At 46.7% G+C, this 19575-nt stretch overlaps 2 protein-coding genes across 12 annotated transcripts in view; one reads left to right on the forward strand and one right to left on the reverse strand.

Annotated features, from left to right (window-relative positions):
- Positions 1–17622, reverse strand: part of EIF4E2 (eukaryotic translation initiation factor 4E family member 2) — a 136346-nt gene extending 118724 nt beyond the window's left edge. For 2 of the 9 annotated variants that reach the window (XM_085635669.1, XM_085635666.1), the window contains exon 1: positions 17484–17622. In XM_085635669.1, the coding sequence (XP_085491795.1) occupies positions 17484–17506 (23 nt within the window). In that variant the 5' untranslated portion in view covers positions 17507–17622. Of the gene's footprint in view, positions 1–16804; positions 17103–17413 lie in introns of those variants that run through there. The other 7 variants (XM_085635673.1, XM_085635672.1, XM_085635671.1 and 4 more) reach the window with 6 other exon arrangements.
- A 43-nt stretch (positions 17623–17665) lies between these two features.
- The window catches only part of RUBCN (rubicon autophagy regulator), a 199422-nt gene continuing 197512 nt past the window's right edge, over positions 17666–19575 (forward strand). For 2 of the 3 annotated variants that reach the window (XM_085635662.1, XM_085635663.1), the window contains exon 1: positions 17667–17842. In XM_085635662.1, coding sequence (XP_085491788.1) covers positions 17790–17842 — 53 coding nt within the window. In that variant the 5' untranslated portion in view covers positions 17667–17789. Of the gene's footprint in view, positions 17843–19575 lie in introns of all 3 variants that reach the window. The other variant, XM_085635661.1, reaches the window with a different exon arrangement.

The following is a 19575-nucleotide window of genomic DNA, read 5'->3' on the forward strand; positions in this document are numbered from 1 at the left end:
GGATTAGTTGGATTTTTTATACGTAGGGGTGGGGCCTGCCCATAATGGGCATGCCAATGTACCCATACCAAAGAAAATTGCCACAGTCTTTCTGCCCCTCCCCCCCTTGGGAGGCAGAGGGGGTCAATAACCCCTTCTCTACCCCTTCCCAGGGGGGTGCAGAAAGCGGCCCACTAGGCACCAGGGATATTTTTTATTATACGTAGGGGTGGGGGCTGTACAGAATGGGTATGCCAATGGCCCCACCCCCAAAAGCATTAGCCACAGACTTTCTGCCTCCCCGGGAAACAGATGGGGGCAATAGCCCTTGATCTGCCCCCCCCCCCCCCGTGGTGGGCAGAGAACCCACTAGGCACCAGGGATTATGCTGGCATTTTTATGCTTAGGGGTGGGGGCTGCACCCACCCCAAAAAATTGCACAAAAAGTAACTCACTTGTGTGGGTAGGCCTAGTACCCGCGACAAGAAACAACCCAAAGTGCAATGTGGACACCACATTTTTGGGGGGATCCATGCAAGCCACACCTCCCTGCACCAAGGGTCTGGAATTTTATAAAATATCTACTTGTCCAAAGGGGTAGGTGGCTTACTAAATCTACTTGTCCTGTAACAAAATCCACTTGCTCATTTGATGCCATGTAGTGCAGCGACAAATTATAGCAGCAATCGCATTATATAAGAGCTCTGATATAGCCTCTCTTATTATGCCAGGGCTCATACCAAAGTAGTGTTTGAATACTTGCAATCCCCTTATGTTGCCACGTTTCCGCAGATCTACATACTGGGGCTGAAGGTGTGGTAAGCAATAGTCCAGTGTTAGAATGCCCTTTTGAGTCTGTGCAAACCTACTAGCATGGTTGAAGGGTTTTCAAGAACTCTTCTCTGATCTTTTCCCATACTGAGAAATGTTGGAAGTTTACTCCTGACAATGGCAGACGTAAACTTTCTTCCAGAGTTGGGAAAAAAGTGGTTGGAGAGAAAGTGAACTTACAAACACTCAGATTTTCGCATGAGCAAATCTACACATGCACATTTGCTCATGCTAAAATGCAGTTCACAAATATTTTCTAAGAGTACTATTTCTTGTCCTACTTCTGTAAATTCTTGGGAATTCACGAAAGCTATATAGCTGCAATTAATGCAAGGACATATACCATGGGTGTACTTTTGAGACGTTCTTTAATAATTGGGCCTCTAATTTGGTCTGGTGTTGATCATGACCTTTTGTGTTTATTAAATTCTGTCTCTCTGTATCGGCTGGATTCACTGTGAGTAACAGCATTCTGCTCTTTCACAAGGAGCATATCGGCACACAAAGTAGTTTTGTTCAGTGCCGGTAACTACTGTGGCAGTGTGTGCTTTTTGAGTCCAAAAAAACTGTTTTTGCTTTTGCCAATGTTTGTTATGATGGTGAGGGCCCGGCAGCTCCCACACCAATAAGGTTTTACGAAAACCGTGCCAAAACAAGTCACATATTGACAAAACTAAAAAGCTGAACAATTTCAGACCTACTGGGTTTGCCAAATGCTTGTTTTATTTTGTTTCTCATAATCATATTGAAACTGGTTACACTGATTTTCCATTATGAATATTTTTGGGAAATGTGAATAGAAATGATTACATTTTATAGACCATGATGTAGCAAAACTGAGAAATGGCACACAGAGACCCCAGAACGCATACTCACATAAGATGCAAGTATCTGTAACCGAGAATAGTACGCTTGTAACAACAACATGCCGTTGCAATGGGTAATACTATTCTATATTTGCGTTCTGTATTTATGCTCTGCGCATTTGGATAGTCTGTTTAAAATTGCGATGGCAGTCATGTTAAAATCAGAAAATACCAATAAAGGTATTTAAACAAAAATGAATATTTTTGGGAATTATTAGCATGCATCAACACATGTTACTAAATAATGCTGCCAAGAAATGGTACCTGAAATTTTTCAGTAGTTTAGCAAAAAGTTTTTTTCCTGCTTTCATTTATTATGAACATTTTATTTTGAAAGCAAAGAATCATCAATCTTACTTTTACGCTTCTGCAAATATTTGCATCAAAGCAGAGAGCATTCTGGGAGCATTATACATAGCCTCATATTGCTAAGCTTTGAAAACGTGTGTAAACGTTTTTAAACTGGAACCACTGTCAGTACTGCAGTCGGAGCTTATATCATTTACCTAGAGGGCTCGCCCTAAAAATAAAGGCTTTTAATTAATTAACCATAAATACAAGTTTGAACAGCATTAACATATGGGCAAAAATATTACCTTAACTGCAGACAGTGCCCTTCCCTGATCCATAATGTGGTACTGTAAACTGGCAGCCAAAGGGTTTGTGCAGTAGGGGGTTGGGCCTACTTGTCCTAAAGACAAAATACACATGAAAATTTGCTGCCCTTGACCCCAAACAAAATATCTTGGGCATCAGGCTATAGTGATTCCACATCCCTGCTGCACTCCCCCGGGTGTCTACTTTTCAGAAATGTGCGGGTTTGGTAGGTTTCAATAGATGGCTGCCAAGCCCGGGACCAAAAACTCAGGTGACCCGCTTGCAAAACCAGGTCGTTTTGTGATAGATAATTTTGATGTCTCCACAATAGGTTTTGGGCCCTTGCCCGTCGTGGGTACTTGGCCCACCCACACAAGTGAAGTGCAGTTTTTATTGGGAGACCTGGCTCAACGCTGGGTGGTACGAAATTTGTGTCAACCCGGTGATCCCACAGCTTTCCCACACAGAAATGCGAGTAAAATGTGCTTTTATTTTTCAGCTAAAATTGAGGTTTGCGGGGATACTGCGTAGGAAAACTTTTGGGGATCCAAGCAAGTTACACCTCCCTGGACTCCCTTGGGTGTCTGTTTTCAAACATGTCTGGGATTGGTAGGTTTCCCTAGATGCCCACCGAGCCTGGGATCCAAAACGCAGGTGACTCCCTCGCAAAATCAACACTTTTTGTGATTGATAATTTTGAAGTCTCCACAGTGCGTTTTGGGCCATTTCCTGTCGCAGGCTCTGGCCCTAACTACACAAGTGAGGTACCATTTTTATTGGGAGACTTGGGGAAATGCTGGGTGGGTGGAAGTTTGTAGCTAACCACAGATTCTAAAACTTTCCATCACAGAAATGTGAGGAAAATGTGTTTCTTTTTACAAAGTTTGAGGTTTGCAAGGGATTCTGGGTAACTGAACCTAGTGAGAGACACACCAGTCACCCCAACCTGGCTTCCCCTGGGCGTCTAGTTTACAAAAATGTACAGGTTTACTAGGTTTCCCTAGGTGCCGGCTGAGCTAGGGTCCAAAATCCACAGCTAGGCACACTGCGAAAAAAGGGTCCGTTTTCAGTGTAAAAATGTGATGTGTCCACAATGCATTTTGGGCCGTTTCCTGTCGCGGTTACTAGGCCTACCCACACAAGTGAGGTACCATTTTTATTGGGAGACTTGGGGGAATTCTGAGTGGGTGGAAGTTTGTGGCTCCACGCAGATCCCAGAACTTTCCATCATAGAAATGTGAGGAAAATCTGTTTTTTTTGTTTGTTTTTTTACAAAGTTTGAGGTTTGCAAGGGATTCTGGGTAACTGAACCTGGTGAGAGCCACACAAGTCACCTCATCCTGGATAAAATGTTATGCAATTGGGAGTAGGCAAGTAGACCTTTTGAGGCCGAAAAGGCATACAGTAACTACACAAAAAACTGAAAAACAATAACCATGGAACCAGAAGCAGCGTGCTTCCCAGCGTAAAAGCACAACAATGCCTTGTCAGGGGTAGTAGGTGCTATATAATGCAATTACTTTTTTTTCCGATATTTATTTGAGAAAAAGAATTGAACAATACATAGAAACAAGAATATGTATACAATATTCTAAAATAACTTGTGTTCATACAAAGTAACAATAAATTGTATATAATAAACAATAAGTAATAGATAAGTTATATAAAATTATAGAGCAAAGGAAGAACATAATTTTAGTGTATATATATATATATATATATATTAGAAAATAAGTAATATAAGTTTAGTAGAGTAGAAAAGGGTAATAGAGAGAACCTAAATGAATACACAAAAATTAGATAAATATTAAAGTATAACTATATGTAAATGGATATATATAAATTAAAGAAGTATTAGAATATACGGTTATATTGTATGATAAGAGTGGAAAGAAAATAATTCAAGGATTGTGAAGAAAGGGAGCCTAAACTTGCTGAAAAATTTCCTTTTGATCCTGTAATCTATATATATATATATATATATATATATATATATATATATATATATATATATATATATTACCTACTGGCGGTCGCCAGTAGGTAGTTATAGTTAGGACCCCTTTTCCATAGGAAAACCTCAACATTCTATTTTGAATAACTTTGGCGCCGGTCGATGAATCCTCGCGAATTTCTCAAAATAGGTGGGGCGCTACGCTCCGCTCCTACCCTGAAAGTCTCGGGGGGATTCGTCAAGCGGGGGCTGAGATAAAAGGGGGGTCCCAAAACGCGTTTTTCCCATGCATTTTTCCATAGGACCTTTAGAACGAGCTACAGCCCGAACGGCTGAACAGAATTACTAGAAATTTGGCAGAGAGGTAGTCCCTAGGTCAAGGAAGTGCCTTTTGTAGGTTTGGTGTAAATCTGTTCAGTAGATTCTGAGAAAATAGCCTTTAAATCAATATATATATCTGAGCCCGCTTACGGTACGCTTACCGTACGCTTACCGTAAGCGTACGGTGGCGTGCGCGAGCGCGATTCTGATTGGCTCTTAGATCTTAGTAAACATTCGAATCGGCCGAAACCAGGAAGCGGCGTCCGCCATTTTGTCTCTCGCATTGAGAGTTATTTCTCAAACTTGATGCCCAAAAACATGTTACGGGGCATTTTTGACAACTCCCTCCCACACAGTCATGTTGAGGGAGTCCCCAAACATCCCCCAAGAGCAAAAACGGTTTTATTTTTTTTTCGGCAATTTCGCCGAGTACGCTTACCGTACGCTTACCGTAAGCGTACGGTAAAAAAAAAAAAAAAAAAAAAAAAAAACACTATCCACACTTACCCCACCCCCTGTGCTTTTGGTGGCCGGAGGCCACCAAATGTACAGGGCTTATTAATAGGTAAAAAAAACTAAATTTTGGCAACATGAAATTATAAAATCGAAATAAAAAAAACACTATCCACATTGACCCCACCCCCTGTGCTTTTGGTGGCCGAAGGCCACCAAATGTACAGGGCTTATTAAAGTTGATAAAAACCGTGCACGGAACGAACTGCGTTAAGTGGGCGCGCACGCCTCGAATGGCGTAAAGTAACTTAGCATTTAAAAAACCGTACAAATTCACTGAAAAAACCATAGGTTTCACACACGTTATAGTTAGGAATTAGCATTTAAAAAACCTTGCAAATTCACTGAAAAAACCATAGGTTTCACACATGTTATAGTTAGCGGAAATTTTACTGATAAAAAACCAGTGAAATTGCCCCGTTATAGTTAGTGCTGGCAACTATAACTCACGCGACCGCAATCTTCTGCTGATGACATATGTGTCTTTATGAAAAAAAAATATTTGTAATATATGTATAGCTAAAAATGTATGGAAGAAGACATGGGCAAATAAGTGTCTAAATACAGTATTAGCATCAGCAGAGGATTGCGGTCGCGTGAGTTATAGTTGCCAGCACTAACTATAACGGGGCAATTTCACTGGTTTTTTATCAGTAAAATTTCCGCTAACTATAACATGTGTGAAACCTATGGTTTTTTCAGTGAATATATATATATATATATATATATTTTTTTTTTTTAAGTTTCAACAAAACCTTTATTCAGCAGGAATAAACAATACACAGCCCCTGAGTCTACAACCAAACGAGTGGCCGGCGGCAGAGTATGCGAGATGAAAATGGCAGTGTACACAGCTGTCCGCCTACAACCCGCTAGGGGCCGGCAGCGTTACAAGAACCTTCGACGTATGGTACGGCAGTTAATGGGGCTGCAACATGCTATGTGTCGTGTGACCTGTACTCTATCAGTGACCGTAGGAACATACAAAACTTTGGTATTCGAAAGATCCGACATGCGTGGCAACCCCCCATGGCAAGTCTTCAATGTATAACACATCATAATCACAGTGGTAGATCCATAGTTGTCGGACGTGCCGTGAGCGGGAATTATCATCCACCCCCCTCCCGCATCATAGGAGTGGGCTGTGGCAGCTTCCCGTCAACCCGCCAGTCATCATCGGGAGAGCCGGTCCAAATGTCAGGAGGGAAATAACTGGACAACCGACACCCGACTGAATCCCCACCCCCATCTCCCCAGGCCAATCATTCCAGTGGAGGCAGTAGTGTAGGGTCTGAGCAATTGGTTATCTGGGGGCATGTTATGTCTGTGGATGCGATAACAGATAGGTTGTGAGGGGACTCCAAATATCTACCGGTCTGGACACTGAGGGCAAAAGTTCTGCATATCTAAGCAGGGTTTCCTGGCAATGTACCATATCTTTGATCCAGTCTTTAAATTTAGGAGCCCTGCCTCTACCCCATCTGCATGCTATGAGTCTCTTCGCTATGAGAAAAGCGACCGGGGTGAACCTGCGAACCGTTTTTTTGACGTTTTTTGTGTAGCCCAGAAGTGCCTGCGTCGGAGAAGGTGTCATAGGGACAGCAGTCATCTCCGAAATGCCAGAGTATACCTGACACCAATAGTCGGCGATTTCCCGGCAGTTCCAGGCCATGTGCAGAAAGTCCGCTGCTGGTGAGCGGCAGCGCCAACAGAGATCATCCTCTCGCAGGCCCACCCTATACATGTGAGCAGGAGTACAGTAAAGCCTATGCAGGAACTTGTAGTGGATGACCCTGAATCTACTGCTGGAGGAGATCTGCTCGGTCTGTAGGCAGCAAAAGCTCCAAACCTCGTCCTCAACGGGTACCCCCAATTCTGCCTCCCATTTTGTACGTGCCCTGCGGGGTTCTAGGTCCGGTGTAGCGTGTAGTGAGTGATAGAGCTTGGAGACCGCGTGTGCCAGAGTGGTAGCCTTTAGCAATAAGTGCAAAGGGTCTAAGGTGGGTGGTTCATTTGGGAATCCCTCTGTGAGTGCACGAACGCCACTGCGGAGTCGAATGTAGAGAAATGTGTCCATTGGGGTAGGTGTGCCGTCCGCGAAGATGTGTGTCAATGAACGAAATTGTCCGTCTTTATAGAGGTCGCCCCAAGTCTTAATATTAAGTTTGTCCGTAAATTTCTTAAATAATCGTTCCTGCAGAACGGGTAACTCAGGATGGTATGCCAGGGGAAGCAATGGGGAATACATCAAGGACGTGCGGAGTCTTTTTGCGATATGCCGCCATGCCAGGACTGAAGTGGAAACTGTGGTATGGTGCACAACCCTGGTCTCTGGTGCACTAAATATGGCACCCTCCAATGGGATGGGCTCTGCCAGCCAATGTTCTACTGCTATTTGCGGCATAAAGGGAGTGGGGTGGAACCAGTGATATACGTAGTGCGCCTGAGCACTATAGTAGTAGAGCTCAAACTCTGGTAAATCAAATCCCCCCTGCGCGAATGGGCGAGTTAATACGTCCCAGCTCAGGCGTGGTCGTCTCCCCCCCCCAAACTAGACGAATAAGCTCGAAGCGCAAACGTTGGAAGAAAGACTTGCCCGGATAATATGGGATATTTAAGAAGAGGTAAAGGAGTTTGGGAAGTACCACCATCTTAATGAGAGAAGCACGACCCGCAAAAGAGAGCGGCAGTGTGATCCATCTGGTCACGCAAGTTTGAATATGATCAAATGTGCGGCCGTAATTCAGGCGCATCAATTCTTCCCGATCCCGAGAGAGCAGTATGCTCAGATACCGGACCTCATCCTCGCACCACTTCAATGGATAATCAAGGTGAAACGGCTGGGCAGCCGCGGTGAGTGGGAATATAGTGGACTTTCCCCAATTAATATGGATTCCGGACATGCCCGCAAACCGAATGAATTCCCTCAAGATTGGGTTAAGGTTAGTAGCAGGGTCGCGGATATACAGCGTGATGTCATCCGCGTACGATATGAGCACCTCTCGCTGCAAGCAGCGCAGAGCCTTGTCCCTGTGATGCTGTCGGAGCCGAGCCGCCAGCGGCTCCATCGCTATGGCGAACAGCAATGGGGATAGGGGGCACCCCTGACGTGTCCCCCTCGATATAGCAAAGGCCTCGGATATCCGACCGTTCACACCCACCCGAGCCACCGGCCGACTATAAAGGATACCTATCCACTGCGTGAATCCAATCGGCAGCCCCATATTGCGCAGGATACATTGGAGATAGTCCCATTCCAGGGAGTCAAATGCCTTAGTGGCGTCCAAGAAGACCGCCGCCAGTGGCAACCCAGGGTCTACATTCTGCAATATGGAGAAGAGGGTCTGGAGGTTGAGGGAGGTGGCCCTGCCTGCGACGAATCCCGCTTGATCCGACAGCACCAGACCTCCCAGTAGCAACTGCAATCGATTGGCCAAGACTTTGGTCAGAATCTTGGCGTCGCAGTTGATTAAGGAGAGGGGGCGGTAAGAGTTGCAATATTGAGGTGGTTTCCCGGGCCTCAGCAGGGAGGTAATTAAAGCTTCCTGCATTGATGGGGGAAGTGCACCGGATTCATAAGCCTCCATATAAACCTCACGGAGCACGGGAGCTAGGATATCCACATAGGCTTTGTAGAAATCCATGGGCAAACCATCCAGGCCGGGGGCCTTGCCCGGCGCCATCTGTCCAATTGCGTCTCGAATTTCCTCCAGGCTAATGGGCTCAGCCAGGAACTCCCGCTGACGGTCCGAAAGCCATCCCAATGTGAGTTCCCTCAGATAGTCATCCATATCGAGTTCACCTACTCTGGTGGTAGAGTAAAGGGCCGAATAGTGGGCAGTGAAGGCATCCAATAGCGATTTTGTGTCACGCAAAGGTGCCCCTCCGCTCTCCAGTTCTAATACAAAATTTGAGCTCCGCTGGGGCGAACCACGCCCGCCAGGAATCTCCCGGGGCGCTCTCCCTCCCCATAAGCTCTCGCTCTGAAGTATTAACCCCTGAAATTAACCTCTCTCTCTCCGCGGTGGACTTGTACTCCGACAGTGCCGTCCGAAATTGTGCTTGCGCATCCGAGTTAGTGGCATAATCGGGTCGAGTTTCTAATGTGTGCAGTGTGGTTTCCAATTTGTGCAATGTGGAACGTAGGGTGCGCAATACACCGGAGCTCTTGGAGATACAAACTCCCCGCACTGTGACCTTCAACGCCTCCCATAGGGTGGCGACACGTTCCACTGACCCCTTGTTATGCAATAGGAAGTCCTCAATGTCTTGACACAGTTCTGTGCGGAACAGTTCGTCAAGTAAAATGTTGGGTTGGAGTCGCCAGGATGGCGATCTCCCCATCACGTCAGGTAAGCGGAATTTAGCCAGCACCGGGGAGTGATCAGAGAGCGTACGGCCTACATGTTGTGCTGTGACCAGCGAGGGAGCTAAACTTCTGGAAATCAGCAGGTAATCTAGTCTGGCCCACGTGGCGCGTGCAGTATTCCAGTGTGTCCCCTCCTGTTGAGTCGGATGCAGGTGACGCCAGGCATCTATGATGTCCTGTGTATCACAAATGTCACGCAGGTATCTGTGAGTGTTGGTGTAGTGCAGTGTAGAGGGATTGGACCTATCTAGCGCAGGATCAAGCACCGTATTGAAGTCGCCCCCCCATATGAGGTGTGTGGATCCCACTTCCCTGATTCTGTTCCAGAGAGCAATAAAGCTGCTAGGGTCATCACTGTTAGGGCCACAGGAGCAGGCCATGGTAACGGTTTCAACACCTATCCTTCCCCAAGCCATACAATAACGTCCCTCCCGGTCGGCTACGGTGCCCAGGGGAGTATAGGGGACCTCCCTTTTTATCAGAATCGCGGTGCCTCTCGCATAGGATGAGTAGGGCGCAAAAATAGAGTGTGCCGCCCATCGGGCGGCAAATGTACCACCGCGGTGGGGATCCATATGTGTCTCCTGCAAGAAGACTACCTGCACCCTTAATCTGTCCAACGCCCCTAAGATGTGTCTCCGCTTCCTCGGATCTCCCAGGCCTCTCACATTCCAGGTGATAGCAGCCCTCCCCCTTCCATGTCAGTGTGTACGGTGTGAATCATGTCTGCAGAGAGTGGAAGAATAGGTCCGGGAGCTCACCACGCAAGTCCATCCCGCATGCCACTGTATTTTGAAGGTGTCAGATGGTGCAACGACACTATGCATGTTGACTTTTCCTAAACTTAATTCAGACAAACCAAATACAACGCCTTGAAACCCTCCCCACCCGCCCACTCAGACATCCCAAACATGCCGAGCATCTCCCCCACCCCTTACAAAAACAGAATACCAAGTCATTACCCTTCTGGGGAACACCCAATTGGGGGACACAAGGGGTCCGGACCTGCCTTTCACCTCCCCTGATATTTCACCCGCTGTCCGTCAGGCGCATTAGCCAGCGGAAGGCGCGGGAAGGGGAGGCAAATGCCGGGGCAAGGTCTTAGTTAAGTAACATCAAGGAAAACCATGAGAGCAATAGAGTCCGGTGCGCCGCGGCTCATCATGCGAGGGCCATGGTACAGACCAATGCGCACAGCGGGCGCTCGGGCCCGAGCCTATGGCGTGAGCTAAAGCAAGACTGGAGCAACCCGATGGGCCAGAGCAATGGCCATGACGCTCTTAATCAGTCCAGCGCAGAAGTGGGCGATCGGGAGCCAGCCCCCTCCGATGAGGGCCCGGCAGACCCCCGGGAGCCCCTATGATCTTTGAGGAAGAGTTCCACTTGAGAAGGGTCCTGAAAAACATGAGGCTTGCCCAGATGGACCACCCGTAGGCGAGCCGGGTACAACATGGAGTATTGAATTCCACTTTGGATCAGACGTTTGACCGACCCAAATTTACGGCGCGCATCTTGCACCGATTGTGTAAAGTCTGGAAAGAAGGAGAGTGTGGTGTTTTGAAATTGGACAGGTTGTTTCTCCCGGGCTAGGCGAAGTAGGGTGTCGCGATCCCTATAGTTCAGAAATCTGATGACGATAGGCCGTGGGGGGGCTCCGGGCACGGGACGAGGGCCCAGGGTGCGATGTGCTCGCTCAACCACCAACTGCGGAGAAAAGGCGGACGCGCCAAATAGATCGGACAGGAGCTTTTCAATGAAGATTTCCATTTTGCCAACGGATGTAGACTCTGCCAGACCAATAAGGCGCACGTTATTGCGGCGCGATCTCGCTTCTAAGTCCTCGTTCTTGTCGGCGATCACCTTCAGTAATTTCTCCATGTGCGATACTTTGATGGCGGTGCCCGTCGCCCCATCCTCTAGCCCAGAAATCCGTTGCTCCGATTCCTTAACTCGCTCCTCTTGTTGGTCGAGCCTATGTACTACAGAGTCTAGGCGCCGAGACATACCGTCAATTTTCGTGTCGATGGAGGTGAGGCTAGTCTGCATGTTGAGCAGGAGCGCCTTCCAGTCCACGTCGTCAGCGTCTCCTCCATCAGAATCGCCGTCTCCCGGTGGAGGGCCGCGGGTTTTTTTGTTTTGAGTTTCGAAGGGGAGTCGGGATTGCTTAGTGTCTGTTTTCCCCATTATAGCCGGGTATCAGAGACAGATTCTCCTATAGGCCACCAGTATGGGGGACTCCGGCCGGGGCTGGTCGGATCACGGTGTGTATCTTGATAAGGAACCGCCCGGAGCCCGGAGCCACTACCACACCCGGCCCCACTCGTAGTTAGCGAAAAGGGCACGATGTATTAATGTGGGGGACCCCAACTGCAAAGATCGCCAAACACAATGTCCATCCGAAAGATGAGTTGCAGCGCACGGCCGCCACCCCGCCGGAGCTCCCCCGCAAAGGCCTCCTGGGGCCTGGTGACGATGAGCACACCGGCCCGACCAGATGATCAGCCTCCTCTAATAGCGTGTGTCTGGCCTGAACGAGTCAGCAGTGGTGGGGCAGAAATGCCTGCAGAAGCATTCACCGCGGGTTAGTAGCCATGCCAGGGCGCCAGGCGGCAACAGTCAGTCCCCCAGGCCGGAATTCAACAAGGTATGCGGCAAGCGCGGCCCCCGAGGGGGCGTCTCCGCGCCATGGTTCAGGAGGGGGGAGGAGGGAGGCTACAGGGATGCGGTTCGTCCCGCACCTCCAGGGACAGCTCCGGGCAGGTATCGCACCTCCCCCCCCCCCCCGTCGAAAGGAGGAGAGACCTGGCAGGTAGCGGCCGGCACGCAGCCCAGAGCCCCCAACAGCGCCCCAGCTCGGCCCTGCCTCACCGGCACTCCAGCAGGTCTTCCCCAGCCGTCAGAGGGTCCGTCCACCGCACCAGTTATCTTCCGCCGCCTCCAGCAGGCCGCCGCGCACCGCAGCCCTTTGTCCACGTGTACGCCTCGGTGTCGCGCAAGGACTCGCGCCGGTCTCACGCTCCGGCCGGAGCTCCGCTGCAGCCGCCGGAACCCTCGGCAGCGATTTCTCCCGTTCCGCTAGGCAGATCAGCCCCAGACTCGCCACAGGTGCGCTCCAGCTCCAGCCCAACACTCGACGGCGGTAAGGAGTTTATTTTCTTGATGTAGGATGGTCTATTGAAGTGTTAACTCGCCCGGCTGGCGAGAGCCTCACAGGTGTGCGGCCATTACAGTCCGGCGCCCTCTAGCGCCCCCGTAATCTATAAATAATATGTTCATGAGAAGCAGTTTGAATCATTGATACCATCTATTCTTCCTGCATAGAGGGACTAGATGATTTTCAATGTCGCAGGATACAGTTTTTAGCTGAGGAGAGTGCAGTGTGTAAAAGATGGCGTTGCGAGCGTGTAATAGTAATATGACTTCTAAAACATGTAATAAAATAATAGAAGGGGTAAGAGGAGTGTGGAGAGAAGGGATTAAATCCTTTAGTGTGTTCCCAAAATATGCCCAAAAAGTCTGCATGATAGATTATTTATATCAAATGCAATTACAATGCAATATATAACCCACACTAAAACTAATACCATAACAGTCAGTCAGACTGACGAACGTAGTTCATGCAGGCCGATTAATAATTCCCTTTTACTGCTTGACACGCTTACACTCACATAGACAAACTGCTAAGGGTCATATCCATCACCCAGTACTATACATGTCCAAAGCAATCAACCACTCTTCATCAAATGAAAAGGCACAGAATAAGAGATTTGCCACATAACGCAAGCCAACAGAGAACTGTAATTTAGTCCAAAACTGCAGGTCCCGACTAGCAACATACCACGGACACTTCTTGGCATCTCACAATGACAATCATATTTGGGATAATAATAACAAAGTCCATCCTAACAGATCTTTGTACCACTTCTCCAATTAACCTATGCCTGCTCAGGACCATAAACTTTAAACAAAATATCTCACAATGGACAGCCAAGTGTAGTGACCAGCTAAGTGGACTATGAAAAGTAGAAATACCAAAAAGGGACCTGCAGAGTCACTCAAAGCTGCCAGCTTACTGACAACCATAAAATGTGCACCTATATGTCACACTTCTTCATCCATCACATCCATCACACTGCTAAGCGTTGCGTCTCTTAACACGCTAGCCGCACCACGTGGTCTTCAGGCACAACATGAAAACGCTTCCTCACACAGGGTCAAAACAAGCACAACACATTTCCTATCAAACACCTTAAACAGTGTAGCATGCTACCCTTGTAGGCAAGAGCTTCAGCGCCCCACATAGGGGTAGTAAGCACGATATAAATGTTGCAATGCAAAAACAACTAACGCACATATTCCTCCAAATAAATGTCACTGTCAGTCAATCTCAGACCAGTGTTTTCCTACTGGTACACCCACCTTCAGTAAGACTTGAAACAATAAATACTCTTCATCAGGGAGGTGTGCCCTATCCCAGCAAAATTACATTCTAAAGTCACAGTGGTCACCAGTAAACTCTTCTCTTTCCAACAGGTTCCAAGTGAGCTTTCAAGACACAAGCTGTAAACTTGAGCCCTTCCTTACCTTCAAGTTGTATAAACAGTACCTAGTTTTCAGCAGCCTGGAGCAAGACCCCAGCTGACATTGGCTACTACTGTTTTAGCAATTGCCTTTTTCAGCCTGGGGCAAGTGTGAGACTGAGAAAGTTTACTGGAGCAGCAACAAAGTGAGCTTTCATCGTACGTACAAAAAGATGGTTATTCTCTTTGTTACAGATTATATGTAAGTATGGATCAAGGTGGATATCATTAACATAAAACTGACAAAAGCAATAAGATTGAACTAGTTAGAAAACATAAGATTTGCGAGAGAGGTGAAAAATAATTTTTTAAAAATCACATTGAAAATGTTTTTTTAAATGAATTGTGTATGCATTCGCAACTTAAAACCAAAGCTGTAATGAATAACATATGGAAAACCCTTCTGAAATGGAAAATGCGTTCTATTAAAAAAATAAATCCAAAACTCCTTGCAAGAGTCACTAAAGTAGGGAACCTCTAACTTGTAAAGTTAATCCTCTTTCTTAATGGCTCTAAAATAAACCTTAAATATTAATGATGTGCCCCCATAAACCCTTGCGCCAACAGTATTTCAATGCCCCGTAAACCTCAAATGTTACCCTCCTTGCAAAACTGAGGTCACCCGCCGCCATCAAACATTTCTCGCTGTCTTAACATTATGCACCCCAAACACCTCTCTCTTGAGGATCCACCTATTAATAATACTTGCTGCCTTTATGACATATTTCCTTGCTCCAAAACCACTTTTAAATAGAGTAATATTAAATCGGTACATAGTCACATTTGTTATTTGCAGAGCTTAGATTAGAAACCGGAATAAAATAAATAACTTTAGTTGCTTTTGATTCAGTGGAATAATTTATTTTTATCTTGCACATTCATTAAAATTATGTAATTACTAGGTACTGTTTTTCCCTATAAAGGCATTTTGCTAGATTTGATGTTCTTCCTTTTGATTTCATACTACTGCCTTTTGCACTTTTCATCTACTTCCGTATACACGGAAGAAACACGAACGTACCAGGTGAGAGCACGCTTATACTCCACTCTTATCGTCAGAAACCAATTGCAACCAGGTGTGCGGCGCCAAACGCACAGATTCCACATTACTCATGCGTGACATTTGTTATAAGCTTGAAATGTTGGGGCTCAGAACAGGCACTAGAGGCTTCATACAACGGTCAGTTTTAGGTCTCCCATAAGGGGCATTTCTTCGTCTACATGAGAAGCATAGATTTCTTGCATGTGACTCACAGGCGAGTCCAAATATCATGTTGCTGCTATTTGAAAAAGATTCCCTGTTTCGAGCCTTTAAAAGGTACTTCAATGCATTCAATATTATCATGGCCACTGGTATTATGAGACTCTGCAACCGAAGCGTTTTCTGCATAATTATGGATTTGCCGCATTTGCCATATAATCCATCATATGCTGCATAATCTTCGGATTTTAAGAAACAAAATGTGCTTCTAGCTCACATGTATCAAACGTCACTAAAGACTGGAGACGTGTTCCAGCGCAGTGGAAGACCTTTTCGTAATAGATGACTAGTTATCTTTCAGTTGTTTATTTTGGATGTTAAACAGATACTGCTAATAAGGGGAAATCTTAGCCAAGAAGTGTTACCTTGAGTAAAAAAAGACAAAATAGTTAAATAATAATTTCACAAGATGTGTAGCATTATAATTGGCCTTTTCTTGCCATATAATTTGGTCAATTTAGCAGCATAATTTGGTCCTTCACTGCCGCATAATTTCAGTAGTCCTGGATATAATTTTCTAGTTTAGACCACCATTTCTATGTCAGAAGATTTTAAAAGTTTAGGAATAGGCACGTGCATTCTGTTGTGATCGTAGGGACATGTTGGGGTCACGCACATGCCTATTCTGCAACTGGATTTTCTGACATTTCGGTAGTTTTTGGAAATACAGTTGTGTAATTTAGGGGGCTCCTGCACATGTCACAGTGGCTTCTTTTGGCGTCTCAGGTATAATCACCCTTGAATCTCAAGAGGATAATTCTCGGGTCTCACATAAGGGTCACTTTATGATCTAACGTGGGGGTCATTTGAGGATATAATGTGAGGGTCACTTTAAGAGCTAACGTGAGGGTTATATTAGGTTTGTAATTTCGGGTTGAGAATGGAACGGAATGGTCTTTATGGGATATCATTTTGGCGTCAATTTAGGGTCTTTTCCAAGTTTAACTGGAGATTTATTTTAAATCTAGGAGTCCTTGAATATAATAAGAGGCTGATTTTTGGTTCTAACGAGGGCAATTTTAGGATCAAACATTAAAATCATGCTATACTCAAACGTAAGGATCAAATTAGGTCAACCGTGAGAGGAATATCAACATGAGGATTATTTTACAGTTAGAAAACTCGACAGTCATTTTAAAATTAAAAAAAATGGGAGGGGGTGTGTGTCACGCAGTGGCTATTTTAGAGTCTGCTGCCAGGGTCATCATTGGCTTTCCAGGAGCTATTACTATATAATTTTGAAAAGCGCAGAAATGCTCGCGCGGGCTTCTTGGCTCTACATATAGCGCTATATGCCAATGCAGCACTAAGTTTCCCTCCTGGTTGTTATGACGCCGGTGCCGCTATCCCCCAGCGCGCACTCTGGGGGATGGAGCAGCGCCCGCGGGGCCGGCTTAGCGCGCGGCACGGGAGCCCCGCCGCGCGCAGCCCCCCTCAGGGAACGCTTGTAACGTCCGCGGCGGGGAGGCCTGGGCAAGGCAGGGGTTGCGGCGGGGGGCAGGCAGGGGTTGCGGTGGGGGAAGCCGGACTCACGCCTCGAACTTGTTGTTCATCCTTCGCTGGCTCTCCTCCTCTGGGCCGGCGCTGCTCCCCACTCACCCGGCGCCCGCAGCTGCAGACGCCCGCGCCGCTGACAGACGGGAGGGAGGAGGAGGAACCGGAGACGCGCCAGACGGGGGTTCCGGACGGGAGGTTATGAGGGGGGGACGCGCGGCGGCGGAGACGGGCCTGGCCGAGCCGCCATGTTGGTTGGGGGCTGAGGCCGGTGTGGCGCAGTGGAGCGGTGGTGGGCGCGGGAAGGTCCCAGCGAGTGCACCCCCGAGGGAGCATCGAAACCGGGGTCCACCCCGGGCCTACGGTGTACAGAGAGCTCCTGTCTTAACAGCGTAGAAGCTGCTGCCTTCTGTAGATAGAGGAGCCCACAGAACTTACACACTTACTACATTTTTCATATAAATATATATTGCCGCAAACTGTATTAAAACGCTACGCCCTACTTAAAATTGTTACACAAATGGTCATATAAAAAAGATTTAATTCTAGGCAATGTTCCACAGGTAATTAACATCATCTGACTCTATGTAATGCACCATAATTCACAGAAAGCTGTAAAATTGCTTGCTAAAAATATAGTATATTTACACCAAATATAATGGAGATAAAAGGTTAGAAGTCCGACATTTCCAGGGAAATTGATGAAATCGCATCTTACTAAATAACGTCACCATTTTTCATAAAACGCTGTCTGAAACAGTTGTGTCCATGAAAATGAGTTACTTAACAACACCTAACTAACTCCCTTAAGGCTCTGGTTATGAGTTAGGAGTAGTCGCAGCGCAGGCAGCACTCGCAGTGTGCGCCGGAAGCTGTAAACCCAAGGTACGCCGGGAGCTGTAGTTCGTTCGTTCCCGGAAGCCGGAAATGGGGGCGGGACACCTACGAGGCTGGGCCAGCCAGGCAGCTGCTATGGATTGGGAGTGAAGGGGAGCGGCTGGTGCAGCAGTGACCGGCTGGGGCGATGGAGGTGTGCAGTGGCCGTCTGCAGGAACCGCCGCTGCAGGGTGACAGCAGGTGAGGAGAGACAGAGACTGTCATGGTGGGAGTGGCGCGGCTGTGTGTCTTAGGGGCGGCGTGATGAGTGTGGGGGTCATTGCTGGGAGTGGTCTTCAGTGGGGCAGCTGCAGTCCTATGGGACAGTTGTGTGTAATCCTGTCTTGTGGCCAGAATATTCTCTCCGTCCTGCAGCCTCTTTCCAAAATCTCAGTTGTTTCTGTAGCGAGGTGACGTGGTTTTGTTTACTCCAAGCAAGTTCCATGCGTGTTGTAAGAGCCTGCATCCTGATTTTGCCTCCTCAGCTGGAAAAATAAACATCGGTGCATTTCTTTTGTGCATTTTGAAATATTATTTTTAAGATAAACATATAGTACCAGCATACATAATATAGGTTGTGCGCATGTCTATTCGTACATGAAAATAAAGGGTGTGCAGTTTTGTTTCACCATAATAATAAGAGGGTGTGCACATGCAATCGTACTGTACGTAACACTAATTTTAAAAGGTGTGTACCCATAGCCTTCCTATACCCACACCATCGTTATATAATTTACTAATCTCCATTATGCACCTCATAGTGCAGAGACTAATCCCCCCTTGCCCTATCTTTCACCCGCAAGCTGCCATTTGCTGACAATGGCAATATAATCTGTAGATTTCAAACAGTGCTGCTTCCTACTTATCTCTTTAACTCGACCCTTAAGGTTATTCTGGACGTCTTGCCTCCATAAAGATTAAGATTGAGCTTCAGCAGCAGCACTAAAAACTGAAAGTTGTTCAGCAGAAACCTCATACAGAGGGATACAAGGAATTACCATCTAGAATGGACTGCAATATGTAAAATCAATCTGTCAATTCCCCAGGGAGGGACTGTCTATAGACTAGAGGAAGTGGGCATATGCTATCGTTGGCGAGTGTTCAGAAAGTGTTCCGCAAGGCTCTTGCAGTGGACCTTATCGGCTACCATTTTAGCAGAATCTATGGGGGGCAGGTCAGGAACCAAATGGTGGGGAAATATTAATATTCTAGTTCTGGACAATACAAGACCTGGGGAGTACAACATTGGTCCAAGAGGGTGCAGTCCATGCCATATTATCAGAATAACCTTTATGTAAGTGAGATCCATTTAGATTAATTGTATGTAAATTTGGTGGCCCTCCAGAAAATTTGGAATAGATCTAGACCTACATGGACATTGCTGAACTAGAGCATCGGGTGTTATAGCAGGAAAAATGGGCAGGTTAATGGGACTTGCAGTTATTGTCTACTAGATCAGGTTCTCCAATGTCGGTCCTGAAGGGATGGATCCATGCCAGATTTTTAGCATTTCCCCATGTAGATAAATGTATTTATCTTAAAAATCTGGCATGGATCCGGCCCTCCAGAACTGACTTTGGAGAGAACTGTGTACTAGATAATGGGGGAAGTTATGAACGGTTCACGCACTTTACTACTCTACCCGCTGCTGCCTTCAACTGCACTTTCTCAGTTGGATATCTGCCTTTGCTAAGAATTTGTGAAACAGAGCCGGTGTTCAGTGTCCTTCATGCCCTGTGTCTAACTGGGTAATAAACAAACCCCGTCTGTAAACCAAAGAGCAGCTTTTACTGCTCACAGAAGGTTAACTACCAGCCCCAGAGGTCTTGGCTACTTATTGACAAGGAGCAAGGAAACTACCTTTGTGCTGATAACCCGTACCTGTGAAGTTTAAATGCGAGGTGGTAAGAAAACAAACTCTTCCTTTCTTGGTT

This window comes from Triturus cristatus, chromosome 11 (assembly GCF_964204655.1).
Source record: "Triturus cristatus chromosome 11, aTriCri1.1, whole genome shotgun sequence".
NCBI classification, from domain to species: domain Eukaryota; kingdom Metazoa; phylum Chordata; class Amphibia; order Caudata; family Salamandridae; genus Triturus; species Triturus cristatus.